At 44.7% G+C, this 17314-nt stretch overlaps 1 gene segment (V, D, J or C); it reads left to right on the top strand.

Moving 5' to 3' along the window:
- The first annotated feature begins 15937 nt into the window (after positions 1-15937).
- LOC134352427 (immunoglobulin heavy variable 3-33-like) lies at positions 15938-16499 on the top strand. The segment is given in 2 exon segments: positions 15938-16028; positions 16141-16499. Coding segments are annotated over 2 exon segments (444 nt in total).
- The last annotated feature ends 815 nt before the right edge of the window (positions 16500-17314 follow it).

Below are 17314 nucleotides of genomic sequence, written 5' to 3'. Positions count from 1 at the left end.
GACAGGCAAGTGAGGTTACTGTACTGGGTCAATGGGGAGACGGAGAAGTGTGAGCATTTCGCCTATTAGGAAGGACCAGGCTGGCAGTAAATTGAATTGATCTGCATTAAATTGAATTGTGCTTATTGCTTACATCCTTCATACACACGATGAGTAAAAATATTTATGTTAGTGATCTGGAACGCAATGCCTGAATGATCGTGATGTCCAATAGTGAGTGTAGAAGTGCAACAGGATGAGATTTGCCATTCGTAGGGATACAGGGAAGAGCAGAGAGCCAATGGGTTTATTGGGTTTGCTCAGCCAATACACCCAGACAATGAGCCCAGACATTATCTAATCTATGACGTCACTCTCTGCTCTGTCATTCAATGGAATCAACATTTAGCTTGTTAATCTGGGGAATTCTTCCTCAATGAGGTTCCAGCTAGCATCTCCGAGTACACAGAGCATGAGTTAAGTGCAGATTACAGCTCCCATGTCCTGTCCTGGCAGCTACGGTTTAACAGAAAGATCCATCTGCACGGTACATTAGAGTGTAAACCTGAGGATCTGGAATACCGTCACCCACAGATTTTGATTTTTATTGTTATTTTCAGAGTAATTTTTTGAACGGTCAGGGTTCGTAACCCTGTGCAGAGCACGAGATCATTGAGGATCAGAAGACAAACTTCCCCTGAAGTGTCCCATCACACACTCACGGGGCATATTTGAACTTTGCATATAGAATGAACTGTTTACTTTCAGTTCAGTGACGGAGCAACTGCTCCAATTTCTTGCCGTCTTCGATCGTAACTGCGTTTGTTTAACAAATACTTTCCACATAAGCCAGTTTTACTGGTCAATCGGTCAAAGAGGCTGTGACATACAGTCCTGACATTTACAGAGCACCTTTCATTATGTCCCGTGCAGTTCACGGGCAATGACGTAGTTGTAAAATACGACCCTGTTACAGTGAAGTGAATATGGATCCATTCTGCACACAACAGAATCCATAAACATTAAGGTCATAACGATCAGCCAGCGTATTCTTATGATGTTAATAAAGTGAAAATATTGTCCAGGGCACCATTTATAGAGTGATCCAATGGGCAGACAGAAGGTTATTTTCAAAGCGATGAAGAATAGGGCAGCACATGAAATCAGGCGAGTAGTGCAGGGGGATGGAAAAACAGTTCACGGATACAAACAGAACAAACCTGTCAAATTAAAACTCAGGCCATAATAATCCGCAACAGATTTAGATCTGCAGTCAGATTTCAAATTTGCATTTATTTTCAAATCTCGCCATTAGTAATAATTTCCTTTCATAATTAGTGATATCCTTCAGGAAAGTGATCTCTCATCCTTAGCCTCCAAGCATCTTTATGATCCCTAATCCATCAACGTGATTGCTTCCAAACGCTCTCCAAATGGCGACCCAGATGAGTAAATCATTCGGACTTCCCCGGCACCGCACACAGCTCAAAAGATGAATAACTAAAATTGCCCATATGTTAAGTTCTATCAAATTAATACAATGCAGACAACAATCAGACAGAATCTCATCCGATCTGGTGATGCACCCTCGATTATTTTGAACAAATATCTGAATGTTGTTTTGTTGCAAATTTCTTCGAACCTGACACACGCACCCCCAACTCCCCCATTCAGCTCTGCCCCCTGCTCTCAATTTGATCGGTGTTTTTGTAAAGTTCACGAGGATATTGATCCAGACAAAATTGAAGTTACAGCCTGTTGTTCTCGGGATGTAGGATGTCTTCGGCTGCAAATCTGCCCGACTGGCGTTATTCTGCCTCCTGCACTGCCAACTCTGAGTAGCTCAGGGAACATATGTGGTTTGATAAACAGAGTTACTGGATCACACCAATGCCCTTTCACCAAAATCTGTAAGTCTGATTTGTTGCAACTTGACTGTTTCCAGTTTTATTTTTACCGCATTTATTTTGATGAAGCCAACTTGTTTTTCATTTACTTCTACAACACCAAAATATCACAGGGCCATTCCCAACTCAGCACGTGATTCTCCAGTGTGTCACTTTATATGGGGGATATTTTATTTTATTTTTTTTAACCTATGTTCGGGCTGTTGGCCTTGAGCTGAACCCCCTTCACCGTACCTAAAAGAACGGTGCATCGCACTTGGCACAGCATTTTGGTATTGCGAGAAGTTCTCGTCATTTCAGGAAGGAGGAGAGGTTTTGGATATGGCAAAGAAATGGGTCATGTGTATGTTATACTTAATGAATACTTTGTTTCAGTATTCACTAAGGAAAAAGGCTTCTGGCGGAAAAGACTTACCCAGGATTGAAAAGCTTGCGCATATAGATATAAGTAAAGAGGATATGCTGGAGCTTTTAAAAGCATCAAGTTAGGGGCTGGATGAGATGTACCCCAGGCTACTGTGGGAGGCGAGGGAGGAGATTGCTGAGCCTGTGGCAATGATCTTTTCATCATCAATGGGGACTGAAGAGGTTCCAGAGGATTGGAAGGTTGCAGATATTGTTCCCTTATGCAAGAAAGGGAGTAGAGTTAGCCCAGAAAATTATAGTACAGTGATTCTTACTTCAGTGGTTGGTAAGTTGATGGAGAAGATCCTGAAAAGGCAGGATTTATCAAACACTTGGAGAGGCATAAGGTGATTAGGAATAGTCCCTATGGCTTTGTCAAAGGCACGTCGTATCTTTCGAGCCTGATTAAATGTTTTGAGGATGTGACTAAACACATTGATGAAGGTAGTCAGTAGATGTAGTGTATATGGATTTCAGCAAGGCATTTGATAAGGTACCCTATGCAAGGCTTTTTGAGAATGCAAGGATGCATCGGATCCCAGGGGGCAATTGTTAGTGGATCCAGAATTGGCTTGCCCACAGTTAGCAAAGAGTGGTTGTGAACGCGTCATATTCGGTCTGGAGGTCGGTGACCAGTGGTGTGCCTCAGGGATCTGTTTTTGGGACCCCTGCTCTTCTTGATTTTCAATGTCGCCTTGATTGGGGAGAATGTTTTATGCGCATAGGTTGAGTGAACGCGGTCTTTTCTCCTTCGAGCGGCGTAGTGTGAGAGGTGACCTGATTCAGGTGTATAAGATGATGAGAGGCATTTATCGCGTGGATAGTCAGAGGCTTTTTTTCCCTGGACTGGAATGGCTAACAGGAGAGGGCACAGTTTTAAGGTGCTTGGAAGCAGGTACAGAGGAGATGTCAGGGTTACTTTTGCAACGCAGAGAGTGGTGAGTACATGGACTGGGCTGCCGGCAACGGAGATGGAGGCAGATACGATAGGGTCTTTCAAGAAACTCCTGGACAGGTACATGGAGCTTAGAAATTTAGAGTGCTATGGGTAACCCTAAGTAATTTCTAAATTGCATACATATATGGCACAACATTGTGGGCCGAATGGCCTGTATTGTGCTATAGGTTTTCCATGTTTCTATGTTTATTTTTTCTATGTTATCTGAATTGGGATATATGATATACGGGGGAGTTTAGACAAACAAGGATTGCATGATCTTTTGCAGAAAAGCTGAACTGGTGAAATACATAATGTCAGCGAGAATGATAGGGACGATAATCAGTGTCTCAGATGAAAGAGAAAACACCAAAGTTAATACATGAGAAATTTAAAAATGCGAAGACTGAAAATCTTCCCGGAACTACAGCAGACGTTGTGGAAGCGGATCCGATTGCTATCTAAAGTCCTCCACTTCAGGAAACAGGTGAAATCCATTCTCCACTCCTGGCAACTCCAGAATCATTCAGCCATGCAGTTAATATTTCTAGCTTCCCTTATGACTGCACCCTCATGGTCGATGGCCCAATTCTAACTTCTAAATGACACTCTGTAAACATGAGCACGTTCAAATATCAGCTGCCCGAGTCATGATTTCGTGACCCTACGCCTGTTTGCCAACATTGGTCCTAGCATGGCGACATCTGGATAACCGCATATATACCCCATGCTATCCGCACCCCCGCAAACGTTTGCAATTTTACCCACTTTGATCACAACAGCATAACTGTTAATTCCATCTATTTTGACCCGGTTTGACTTTGCTGCGCCATTGAACATATTGCTTAAGTCCTATTAAGAAACGAAAATAATCACCCTTGAACTTGCCCGCCTCTTTTATGGACACTTAATTTTCACTTATAGGCTTTTAATTGGTGGCATGTTATGAAAGATGCTGATTTAGGAAGTGTTACATGAGAAGACCTTGGATCCTCAGGGAAACATAAGTCGCCATTTTCTGCGATCTCCTTCCATTTTCCACATAATCCCTGCAAATCATCATAATTTCCAACACCGACATTGTTAATTTACAGCGATTAATTAAACGTCTACCTGATAAAAATTCTTTGGCATTTTGTTGGAAACCGTATAACCCGGCGGAACCGCAATCGGACACAAGGAGAACTGAAAATTGTACACACAGACTGCACACGACGTCATGAACGAAAGCCGGTTGTTGGAGCTCTAAATTAACAATACTACAAGCTGCATGGCTCTGTCGCCAAATAGTTTTGTTCTCTAGAAAAGCAATCAGAGGATCGGCGAAAGTTCACAGCACTGATTGAAGCAAGTTGGCTCCGATAGTGTTTGTGACATTTTATAAAAATGATACAACTTATCCCACTGTTGATGTGAGTTAGTAAGGCTGGTGCGCTATTGGTCAGAACCGTTTTATGCCGAGGAGACCACGTCTTATAAAAGAATATACGTTTCTGAAGAGTGACAAACATGTGCTGTCCGGGCGGTACGGAGGGACACCATCTACATGTACAATAATAAAGCGGACAAAATCCCTGGTGGTAACCAGACCCAGAAGATTAAGGCACATGATCCATAGAGACTTGATCGATTGGATGATAAATTGCCTTGGCTATGGAAGGCAGAGAGTAGAGATGCAGGGGAAGTATGGCTATTGCCAATATTCCAGGAACGGCGCAGGGGTCTCAGCAGTTTTTGCTATATGTAAATCTTTGGAGAAAAATGTAAGGTCTCTGATTAGGTTTGCCGACAACAGACGTACTGCCGACCTGTGAACAATGAAGAAGTCTGTCAAATTGACACAGCCGGACATCAACAGTTATTGGGCCGAGAAACTGGAGAGTAAATTTTAATCCGTGCAAGCATGAGACATTGAACTTCTGCCAAAAATGCAAGTGGGAAGTTTACGATAAATGGCAGAAAAACTTTATACCGTGAGGTGAAGTGCGTCCGTTTTTGGCCATCTTTTCTGTTATGCCTCAGCTATTGTTCGTACATTTCTGCTCCCACGGCGGTTCGTAGGTGGAATGATGACAGCTCAGCCAGACATAGTTCGTACATTTCGAAAAACAATTTTGGTCTTGATCATGACGACGTTCAGGCTTTCCTTCATTGTGACTGTAGCTTCCTCTCAGATTTCATTCTTGCCAGTCATGTAAATACTGGGTGGAGATTCAGGAATAGCGTCGCACGGAGATATGTATTGTTATTACTATTTCTAGAATTTGTTTGTGTAGTCAGGGTTCCTAACCCTGTGCATAACACCCGATCCTGGAGGATCAGTAGACCACACGTAATCTGGGCCCCAACCTCTGAGCTACTTGTCATTGGTAACCCCGACAAGAACCAAAGTACAGTCTTCTAACGCCAGCCAACATAGATCTCCGAGTCACTGAAGCAGGCAAGCCTCCAACCCTTACGACAAGAATGTGATCCTTTTGACGATCACCATTTTGATTACTGCCATGATGGGGCTGTTGTGTCGGGTGGACTTCAATGGTATGGAATGTTCTCCACTGTCTGTCCCAACATTAATCGCTGAAACAGCATCACAGAATGCCGGATCTCTTTATACGCCATTGATATTTCAGAGAGATTGTTATATGTAATTTGGAACCCACCTTTCTTCAGTCACAACACTGATCCACTTCAGAAAGTACTTCATTATCTGTGGATACTGTACTGATTTGTGCAGAAATGAAACCTGCTTAATGACTGGAAAATACCTGGGCAGGAGTGAGCTTTGGTTTGATTAGTAATTCTATCAGCGCGGTTTATATTTGAGTGAGGCTGCAAGATTTGGGACACACAGTACTGCCAGTACCAGGATAGGCAAACTAAACAACCCACCCTAAAGAACTGTACCTTGGATGCTCTCCCCCGTGAGTTTCCATTCACAACGACGGATTCAGCTTTACTTGCTTGCTAACCTACTGAGGAGCGTACTGTTATAAGCCACAACTACTTATCCGGTTAATGGTTTCTGCACCTGAGCTCATTTCATTGATGGTTCTGTTCTTCCCACCGCCTGAAACAGGTCAAAGACTTTTCTAATAATGGTGAGGGGAGACGTGAACAGGAATTGGCGCTGAAATTCATGTTGTCAGATCTCTGACAAATATCATTTGCTATCAGAAAATATTACATCCTTTTCCAGGCAGGGATTTGTGCTTCATATTGATTTTCGTGCTGTGGGTGCAGATAGAAAACTGTAGAGCAACTCTTTTTGTTGCTTGTTACATTCCCCTGCACTGCCCGGTGTCTCTCTAACTGTGTCCCTAATGAGAACTTCTGCCCAGTGAAAAGTGTGCTCAGTCCATGTCACTCAGGGCGATATCGGTCCACTAACTGATGTATCTCAGTCTCTGACTCTCGGGGGATATCTGTCCACTGTCTAGACTGTCAGTCGATGTATCTAAGGGAAACCAGTCCATTGACGAGTATCTCCGTTCCTGTCTCACAAAGGATCGCTGTCCACTAACTGGTGTATCACACGTCCTGTCTCACAGGGTGATATTTGTCCACTGGCTGGTTGTTCTGAGACTCTGTTTTTCAGGGCTAACCCTGTCCACTGACTAGTATCTCTCATTCGTTCACGCCGGGGTTCTCTGCCTCTCATAGTAACATAGAAACATAGAAAACCTGCTGCAAAATACAGGCCCTTCGGCCTACAAATCTGTGATGAGCATGTCTTTACCCTAGAAATACCTAGGTTTACCCATAGTCCTCCAGTTTTACAAGCTCCATGTACCTATCCAGGACCTATCTTCTATCCCGATCTGCTCACTGCCTCTGACCTGTTCCCTCTACAGAGACGAACATCTCTTGGAAAATTGAAATCTCTGATGCGAGCGAGGGCAGGAAACTGTGCCTCTGATTTTCGTAGGTGGGAGTCTGTGCAAGTAATGGCCCCTTTTCTCACTCGCAAACCACGTCTACTTTTGAACAGCGCTCTCGTCGGCTCACGGTAAATCCGGTCTCAGCTGAAGTCCCCGATCTCAAAAATGTCCAAGTCGCATTTAGTGCTCAGCAGGATTGGAGTCATTCCTTATCTCTGTCCTCTTCTGCTATGCCCAGCCCGTGTCTGACCCGCAATTTATCACCTACCCATGGCCGGGTGGTTCTGCAAGGCTTTGTGAGTCTATGGTCAGAGGTCCTTTTATCAATTTCTGCTCCTTTTTTTTTATTGACAGGCGTGCAGTCCGATATCCTGCTGACACAGCCCGTGTCAGCGTTGGCAAAGCCTGGACAGTCCCACAGATTGACCTGTGCAGTCAGTGGGTTCAGCCTCAGTAGCTATGACACGGTCTGTCACAGAGAAGCTGGTCTTCGGGAAAGGGCTGGAATGGGTGGCCGTTGCGTGGGATAAAGGTAACAAGAAGTACGTGCCTGCAGTCGATGGCAGATTCCAGGTTTCCAAGGACAACAGCACAGTTTATCTGCAAAAGAAGAACCTGAGTCTGGAAGAGACGGCCACCTATTACTGTGCGAGAGGCACACTGAGAGAGACCGGAACTGGACCGGGACAAAAATCGAACGAGAGCGCATATCCTTAGGCTGCTGAAGGACAGGACATCAGTGATCGCCACAGCAGTACCCCGGTCGTTCTGGGCTATATCCGTTCGTCCATTCAATGGAAGGCGGGTTCTCAGAGTGAATTCACCAGAAAGCATGCTGGATGGATGGGCCGAAGGGCTCAGCAGATCACTTCGGACGGCAGCTCGAAGCCAAGCGCCGTGAGTGGGAATGGGCTCACCGATCCACATTGTCAGGCATCGGTCCTTCGTCTACACGTGTCAGTATGTGGTCGGGCTATGAGAAACATTAATGTTCAGAGACACTTTCGTGTTCTAGTGCGGTTTGACTGAAGAGTGACTGTGCTGAGAGGCAGTCAGAGTAACGGAGGTTATCGTACATCGGTTTATCACAACGGCTATATCATGGCGTCCCTCAGTGTGAAAGGTGGTTGTCCTCCATATCTATTAACTAATTTCCTCCAGAATCAATAAAGTATGACTATGACTATGACTATTACAACAAAACACTTCCAATCACGCCCTTCGTTCGCTTTTGCCGGCCTTTACCCTGGCATCCATGGATATAAATCAGATCACGAGTGCATAATCTGGGAAAGGGTACATGTACCACTAGAAATGAGACTCAATACGAACGAAACTACAGAGGAGGAGCTGTCAGTTAAAGCCCAGAGAAATGTCCGGTTGTTTATATCATCTCCACTTCAGGACTGGGATGGCTGAGAATCAGACCCGCTGTGTGGGACGCCCAGGCACTGAGGGTGGGTTTAATAAATATGCTGGGGGCTCGGCGTCTTCTAGATTTCGGGCTGGGTATGACCGAGTCTTATTATGACCTGCAGTGAAGCTACGTGATATGCACCAGGGTGATGGGGAGCTGGACAAAAACTGGTCCCGACAAATGGAAGTCTGCACCGCAGTCTGTCTCCAAGAATTTCGCATTGCTTCCTCCCAGAGTCAAATCCCTGAAGGCTGACTTAGACTGTTAAGACAAACGTTCTGGGCAAGTATAAGCCCAAATGGCTTCAAGTCTAGTACTGCGGACTGGAAAGAACCGGTGTCCGCAGATAGGAATACTGTGAAAATGCATCTTTTATTCACAGGCCAGGAATAAACAGGCTTGGAAATTCAGGTAAAATTCCAGGAAGTACCTGCTTCCAGTCTGCGATCATGTTGACACTTTTCTGAGATTAGTGAATGTAGCGGACAAGCGAAGTTACTGCATTGGGTGAACAGGGAGACGGAGCAGTGTGAATATCTTGCCTACTGGGAGGGACCACGCTGACGGTATCTTGAAATGAACTGAATTGAAATGAATTGACTGTTCTACTTACATCCTTCATATACATGAGCAGTAAATGTTTATGTTACGTCTCTGCTGAAATGTGCAATGTGAAAATATAGTAGTTTATAATTAATATTATATACAACAGAAATGTCAATATAACATAGAAATACATTTGCGTCAGCATGTATTAAGCGGTTTGGTGGACTGGTGAAAGAAGTTGTCCCATAGCCTGTTTGTCCTGCCTTTTATGCACTGTTTCCATTTGACCCCAGTCAATGGCTTGGCCTTCCAGGTACAGGTGGGTGTCAGCTCTATCATGTAATGTTCAGCGTGAAGTCTGTCCAAGAAAGCATCTGTGGTACAGGCGATATCTGAGGATTAATTGATGGATGTAAGATTTTAGTTTTACTTCCTGATGGGTGTGCAGATGGTGTACGGGGAGGATAAGTTTTGGAGTTGGGAAGGCACAGGGGAAGTGGTATAGAAATATTAATGCAGGAAAATAAAGCCACAAGGCCTTCCTAAATTCCAAGCATCCCTGCATCGGCGGATGGGTGTTGGGTATAGGGTAGTTAGTGTGCGGAGTGTGGATTTCAAGACATTAATGTGTAATAAGAGTCAATTTAAGGGTACGTTTATTCATGAACGGTTCTGGTCTGAAAACCACTGCCAGTATGACCGTGATGTCCATAAGCAAGTGTAGAGAGAGAACTGGCGGGAATCTGATTTTCGTATTGAGATAGAGCAGAGCAGAGAGATCAATTGTTTTATTGGGTTTCTTCAGCTAAAACTGAGCACAACTACTATCGGATGAATGGCCTCACTCTCTGCTCTGTCACTGAATGGAATCAGTATTTATCCTGTGTATCTAGGTAATTCTTCCTCATGGGAATTGCATCGAGCACCCCACAGTAAACAGACTAGTTAAAAAGATTCTTCTTCATTATCCATCCCAGCCAGGACAGGGCCATTAGAGCGTAAACAAAGAGTGAAACTTCCCCTAACCTGAACCATCATACACTCACGGGACATGAATTGAACTTTGCTGTTCAAAAGAACTATTTGCTCTCAGTTCACAGACAGAGCCAACTCTATAATTCCAAGCCGTCCGACATCCTGAGTGGGTTGCTTGAACAAGTGCGTTCCACATAAAACAGTGTAACCCTCAGTTTCGACCAGTGGCGTTAGTCTAGGGGACGACAGCCTCCGGCCTGGACAACTTGAGAAATCTTGTTTCTGTGTCTGCAGCGTGATGTGTTCACCTGTTACAAATCAGTACCTCGAAATAACAGACATTACACAATATGCAATTAAACGATTGAGCTTTATAATTCTCAATTTGACTATAGGGTTAGTAAGGAAAACAAAAAAAAAAGGGGGCTCAGTTTAATAAAGCAGTATAATGCGCACGACGGAGCTCACTTTTTCGATCTGTTCGTTCTCCATCGATTTCACCGGGGCGTCGTCGACTCCCATCCGCATTCCAGGTCCATTCTGTCCTGCAGTCTACGACTTCCCCTTTGTGGCATCTTCCCTCTCCATCTTCTTCCGAACAAAAGCCCGCGAGGTCACTCGCTGTCGGCCACACAGGAACGAACACTATTCTCCTCATTTGTCGCCGCACATTCCGTGCCCCGTTTATCTCTAGTCATAACCCAAGCACAATGCTGCTACAGAAAAACCATTACATCAGAAATGAAACCTTTCCCAAGGCGTGAAACCAGATATACCAGCAAGTCGGTAAGAGTAGTTGTGAGGTACAGACTTGACATTTACAGAGTACCTTACATTGTGCCCGAGCACTTCAAGGGCAATGACATAGGTGCAAAATACGGCCCTGTTGCAGAGCAGAGAATGTGGAGCCATTCTGCGCACAACAAAATCAATAAACGTTAAGGTGATAACAAAACATACAGGCTATTCTTGTGATGTTTTCGAAGGAGAAAGATTGTCTAGGACACGATCTATAGAGTGATCCAAAGGGAAATCAGAAGGTTGGATTTCGGACGATGGAAAATAGGACAGCAAATGAAATCATATGAGTAGGGCAGGGGATGGAAGAGCAGCGAATACCACCTCAAAAGAATTTGTCAAAATTAAACAGATAGAAATGATCTGCAACAGATTTGGATCGGCGGTCAGATTTCTAACATCTTAGCAATTTGTATTTTTTTTTAAGTCCCGCCATTAGTAAGGATATCCCTTCAGAATTACTGATATCCTTGAGGAAAGCGCTCTTTCAGCGTTACCCTGCGAGCAACTTTATGACTCCTGGACTATCAATGTGTTTGCTTCCAAAGGCTCTCTGAATGGCGACCCAGATGTATAATTCATTCCGACTTTACCAGAAAAGCCCAGAGTCCAGATGATAACGAACCAAAATTGCCCGCCTGTTGTGCAAGTTACCCGCTATATCAAGTTGATACGATACAGACAACAATCAGATCGAAGTTCACCTGATCTGTTGATTCATCCTCGATTATCTTGCACAATTACCCAAACGTTATTTCGTTGCATGCTTTTCCTGAGCTGACACATGCACCTCCTGCACTCCCCTTCAGCCCAGCTCCCGGCTGCCAGTTTGATCGGTGTATTTTTTAAAGTACCCAAGGAACACAGATACAGACAAAACGCACTCACCACCTGTTGGTCCTGGGATGAATGAGATCTTCGCCTGCAAATCTGCCCGAATGACCTCCTGCAATGCCAGCACTGGGCAGCTCAGGGAACTTGTGCGTTTTGAGAAACGGGGATATTCTTTCACATCAATGAACTTTCACCAAATTATGTCAGACTGTTTCGTGGAAACTACGCCTTTCCGTTTTTTGTTATTTTACTGAATTTATTCCGCTTAAACCAATTTGTTTTTCATTGACTTCTACAACCCCAAAATATCCGTGCGCCTTCCCCAAATCAGCGATTGCTTCCGCAGTGTGTCACTTCATTTGAGGGTCACTTTCGTCCATTTATTCACTTGTCGGGGCTGTTGGCCTTGAGCTAAACCCCCGCCTCCGGACCTAGAGTACCGGTGTATCACTCTTAGCGCAACCTGTACGCTTTGATCTACATGGTATGAGGGAACCTACCACGCGACAGAGCACAAGGCCCTCAGGGCCATTGGAGCACTCAAGCCTCCGAATCTCTAGGAAGAGTGTGTTAAATGAACCCTGCAGCATGTATCCTGTTTTTGCTGCTGTCATTGAGTATTTGCTGGCAATGTTGCAGCTATATAAAATTCTGGCTCTACCACATTGTCACTATTGCGAACAGTTCTCGTCGTCACATTTTAGGAAGGAGGCGAGGTTCTGGATGTGGCACAGAAGTGGGTCAACTGTATGTTTTCTGGATTGTTTTGTATGATATATGAGGGGAGTTTAGACAAACTAGAATTGCATCTTCTTGAGCAATAAAGCCTGTCGGCCGAGCTGGTGATCTGTATAATATCTTTAATACCAAGGTGGAGCCCTGAAATTGTCGGCGACATTGATTTAAGATGAAAGAGAGGATATTAAGAGGGAAAAAAAAAACAGAAACTTTAAAAAATGCAAAGACTGAAAACACCTGGAACTTCAGCAGACGTTTTAGAGGGGGATTAGATTGCTAAGTGCTTCTTCAGTGTTTCACTTCATACGAGGAACACTTCGTCCTTTTTTCACTTGTCATGGCTGTTGGCACTGAGCTGAACCCCAGCCCACGGTCCTAGAGGAACGGTCTATCGCTCTTACCGCAACTTCTACAGAGTGATCTGTGTGGCATGAGTGATCCTACGAAGTGACAGAGCACAGGGCCTTCAGAGTCATTGAGACACACAAGCCTTCAAACCCTACAAGGCTTTGCGCCTCTGGGTGTAGTGTGCTAAATGAAGCTACAATATATATCCCGTTATCGCTCGCGTCAATAGGTATAAATGTGAGCAAACAAAATTGCCGCTATGTAAATTTTTCGATCGGCCACACTTTTAGTATTGCGAGCAGTTCTTGTCGTCACATTTTAGGATGGATATGAGGTTTTGGATATGGCACAGAAGTGGGTCACTTGTATGCTATCTGGATTAGCTTGTATGGTACATAAGTGAGTTTAGACAAACTACAATTGCATTATATTGAACATTAATGCCCGTCGACGACCTGGTGAAATACATAAGATGAGAGCATGACAGTGAAGATAATCAGTGTATTTATGCCAGGGTGGAGCCGTGAAATCTTCGGACACATTGATTTAGGATGAAAGAGAGGATACACGAGATTTTTTTTTTTTTAAATGCGAAGACTGAAAGTACCTGGAACTTCAGCAGGACATGTGGAAGCGGATACGAATGCAACATCTAAGAGAGAATTTCATAGACAATGCATCATGCAGGCAGTAGGCTAAGATGCTGGTTAAAAAGAGCATCATGATTGCCACAGACAGGGGCGAGCTAAACGGGCATTGCCTATGTAGTTCTATATTCCATGTACTGAGTGTTACAGTCTTATATTATTAATCTCAAGAGGGGCTGCCTGTGGAATTTAATGCTTGAGTCATTACGCACCCACGGAAACACATTTTGGTCATAACAAATTTGAAAAAAAAACAGACGTTGGGATTTCAAAAATAAATCTGGAAATGCTCACGAGGTCAGATCGTATGCACCGCAAGAGAGAAACTTGGGTTAATGTTTCAGTTCAAAGACCCACCGTCAGAGGTTGGAACGAGAAAGAGGAAGCATTGTGGATCAAAAGGTTGGGCGGGGAAGGGATGAACACGTTCCACGGTAGAAATAGACCGTATAAAGTGATGGCCGAATAACAGTTGGAGAGTAAATACACGAACAAATTAATTTAAATAAAATTACCTACCGAAGTCGGGTAGACGGGAGGAGAGAGAGCAGCGCGCCGCGCGTGCGCAGCCTTCCGGTGAAAAATGATATCGTATCCGTTAACAGGGACCGTGTACAATTCTGATTTGATGGAAGTAGACGTGAAAGCACACAGGAACATCTGGAGAAATTTCTGAAACTCAAGTTCGCTGCTGTTGTTACTGTGCGGTCGGGAATCTTCCGGAGGATAGGCCTCAAAATCCCCGGCTTTGCATGCTGTTGGCGAACGAGATTGAGGTCGAATCGTTCGGACAGAGATAGCGCTCAGTACGTGGTGTCGGAGAATTGATCGGAGGCTCGAAGTTTTCAGATGACTCAGAGTCATGACTGTGGTCGGGCATGGCAAGGGGAGTTTTTTCTTCCTTCTCCCGTCTGCGAGAGATGTGGGACATTTGAGAGACTTTGAACGTTTTACTGTGTTCATGGACTTCTTCCTCAAGTTATGGTATTGTTGAACTGTTGTAACTGTATGTTATAATTATGTGGTTTTGTTAGTTTTTCAGCCTTGCTCTGTCCTGTGTTTTGTAATATCACACCGGAAGAAATATCGTATCATTTCTTAATGCATGCATTACTAAATGACAATAAAAGAGGACTGCGTGTCTTCATAATCTAATCTAAATCCAAATACAGAGAAGGAAGAAATGCCCGGTAGTCCAGGATGACCACCATTATCACCACATTAAAAGTACTGATAGAGGGGCAAGTAACATAATACCTCAAGGTGCAATATTTCAGCGTGTACAGGATCCCGTGGAAGAGAATCAGAATATCTTACAGCACAGGAAATGGATTTTTCGGACTCCCGAGATGCCTATATACCATTATTTCATTTGTGGGTGTATCAACCATCACTTTTCTCCCTTTCCTATTCATTCGCCTTCACAGCTGTCTTTAAAACAACGTATGGTATCAGCTGCCCCATCTTACCTGGACAGTATTTGGAATAAGCGTAGCACCGTGTATGGGATAATATCGCTAAGATATTCTTTACTTTGTGACCCTCTCACCAGAAACTTGTGTCCTCTGGTTGTAACCTCGTGTAGCCTGGGAAACGGAATTTGGCTGCATCCGTACTGCTCACAATTTTATAAACTTCAACAACGTTAGGTTTAGCCTTCCAGCGAAAATACATCCAGCTTATTCGACCTCTCCATGTAATTAAGGACCTCCATCTCAGGCAACAGGTGAAATCTATTCTATACTCTTGGAAATTCCAGAACCACTTAGCCATGCAGCTAATATCTTGGCTTCACATATGACTATACATTCATGTCGATGGCCCAAATTCTAACTTGTAAGTGACCCCCTCTAAACATGAGCATATTGAAATATCAGCTGCCGATGTCATCCTTTCGTGACCCTATGCGTGTTGGCCAACTTTAGTCTTAATATGACGACAACTGGATAATCGCATATGCACCATCAGCATTTTGTTTATTACATTTCCGTGCACAGTCCAGTGTCTCTTGAACGGTGTCCCAAAGGAGGACATCTGCCCATTCACTAGTGTGCTCAGTCCCTGTCATTCAGAGCGATATCTGTCCACTAACTGGTGTCTCTGTCTTTGTCTCTCATCATTTATCTGTCCGCTAACTAGTCAGTTACTTGCTGTATCGGGGGTGGGGGGTGGGAAAGGGCGGCACCAGTCCACTGACTAGAATCTCTCAGTTCCTTTCTCTCAGAGGAATCTCTGTCCACTGACCGGTGTCTCACACTTCCTGTCTCACAGGGTGACGTTTGTCCACTGGCGGGTGACTCTCAGCCCTGTCAATCCGGATCTAGTCACTGCCGCCGACCTGTTTCCTGTGCAAAAATGAATATATTTTGGAAAATTGTAATTTCTGCTGGGGGCGGGGACAGTAATCTGTCTCTGGTTTCATTGTGTGGGAGCCTTTACAAACGGCGGCTCCTCCTCACATTGGCAGTCTATGACTCTATTTGAACAGCGCTCTCGGCTGATCGCGATAAATCCGGTCTCAACTGAAGCCGCTGATGTCAAAAATGTCGAAGTCGGATTCAGTGCTCAGCAAGATATGGGGCATTCCTTATTTCTGTCTCCTCCTGCTTTGCCTTCAAGGTGTCTGTCTCACTATTTATTATCGGCCCGAGGCAGACTGTTTCTCGGAGGCTTTGTGAATCTATGCTCGTGGAACATTTTTTATCAATTTCTGCTCTTCTTTTGTTGACAGGCGCGCAGTTCGATATCGTGCTGAAACAGCCCGAGTCAGAGATGGTAAAGACTGGACAGTCCCACAGACTGACCTGTGCGGTCAGTGGGTTCAGTCTCAGCGACTATGGCGTGTACTGGATGAAACAGGTCTCAGGGAAAGGGCCGGAATGGGTGGCCGTTGTCTGGGGTAACGGTAACAAAGATTACGCTCCTAGATTCGATAGCCGATTCGAGGTTTCCAAGGACAGCAGCACAGTTTATCTGCAAATAAACAGCCTAATACTGGACGACACGGCCACCTATTACTGTGCGAAACACACAGTGAGAGAGATCGGGAGTAGGACTGCACAAAAACCCAGTGAAATCGCCGACCGGTAGGGTGCAGAGGAAAAGGTCAGTAGTTATCGCCACAGCTGTATCCCGGTCGTTAAGGGCCACATCCGCTCGTCCACGAGTTGGAAAACGGGTTCTCAGCGGTGATTCCAGAAAGGAGATGCTGGATGGATGGGCCGAGTGTCTCAGCGGATCATTTCAGACGGCAGCTGGGAGCGAAGCGCCCTGAGTGGAAATGGGCTCACTGATCCACCTTGTCCGGTGTCGGTCCTTCGTCTGCATGTTACAACAGATGATCGGGGTATGCAGAACATTAATGACAAGAGAAACAATGGTGTTCTGGTGCGATTTGACTGAATGTGATCTGCTGAGAGATAGGGAGAGGGTCGGACGTTACCGTCCGGCGGTGTATCACATCGGCTATTTCATGGTGTCCTCAGTGTGAGAGCTAACGGCTCTCAATATCTGCTGCAACAGAACACTTTTCACTAGGCTCTTCGTTCGATTCTGCCGATCATTACCCTTCGACCATAGGTATAAATCGGATCCGGAGTGCATAGTCTGGAAATAGGTACAGGTGATGGAGTGAAGGGATAGGTAAATAGGGGTCTAGACTAAGAACAATGATTAACCAAGGATCAGTCACCTTGTGGGCGCCTTAGCTTACTGTTTTGGACAGTCAAAGAGAAGCTTTACCCAGCAACCGGTGACGTGCCAGTCATTGTTCTCTAAAGATAGGCAAAGGGTCATATAAAGAACTATCTGATCATGCAGAAGCATCTCAAGGTATAGCTAAATATGGGAAGTATAGTGTAAGGGCTAGACTGTTCTGGGGAAAAGTGGAAGGTGTCTGAATGATG

The sequence above is a fragment of the Mobula hypostoma genome, chromosome 10, assembly GCF_963921235.1.
Source record: "Mobula hypostoma chromosome 10, sMobHyp1.1, whole genome shotgun sequence".
NCBI lineage: Eukaryota > Metazoa > Chordata > Chondrichthyes > Myliobatiformes > Myliobatidae > Mobula > Mobula hypostoma.
The sequence above is the reverse complement of the archived record's forward strand: the minus strand, read 5'-3'. Positions and strand labels throughout refer to the sequence as shown.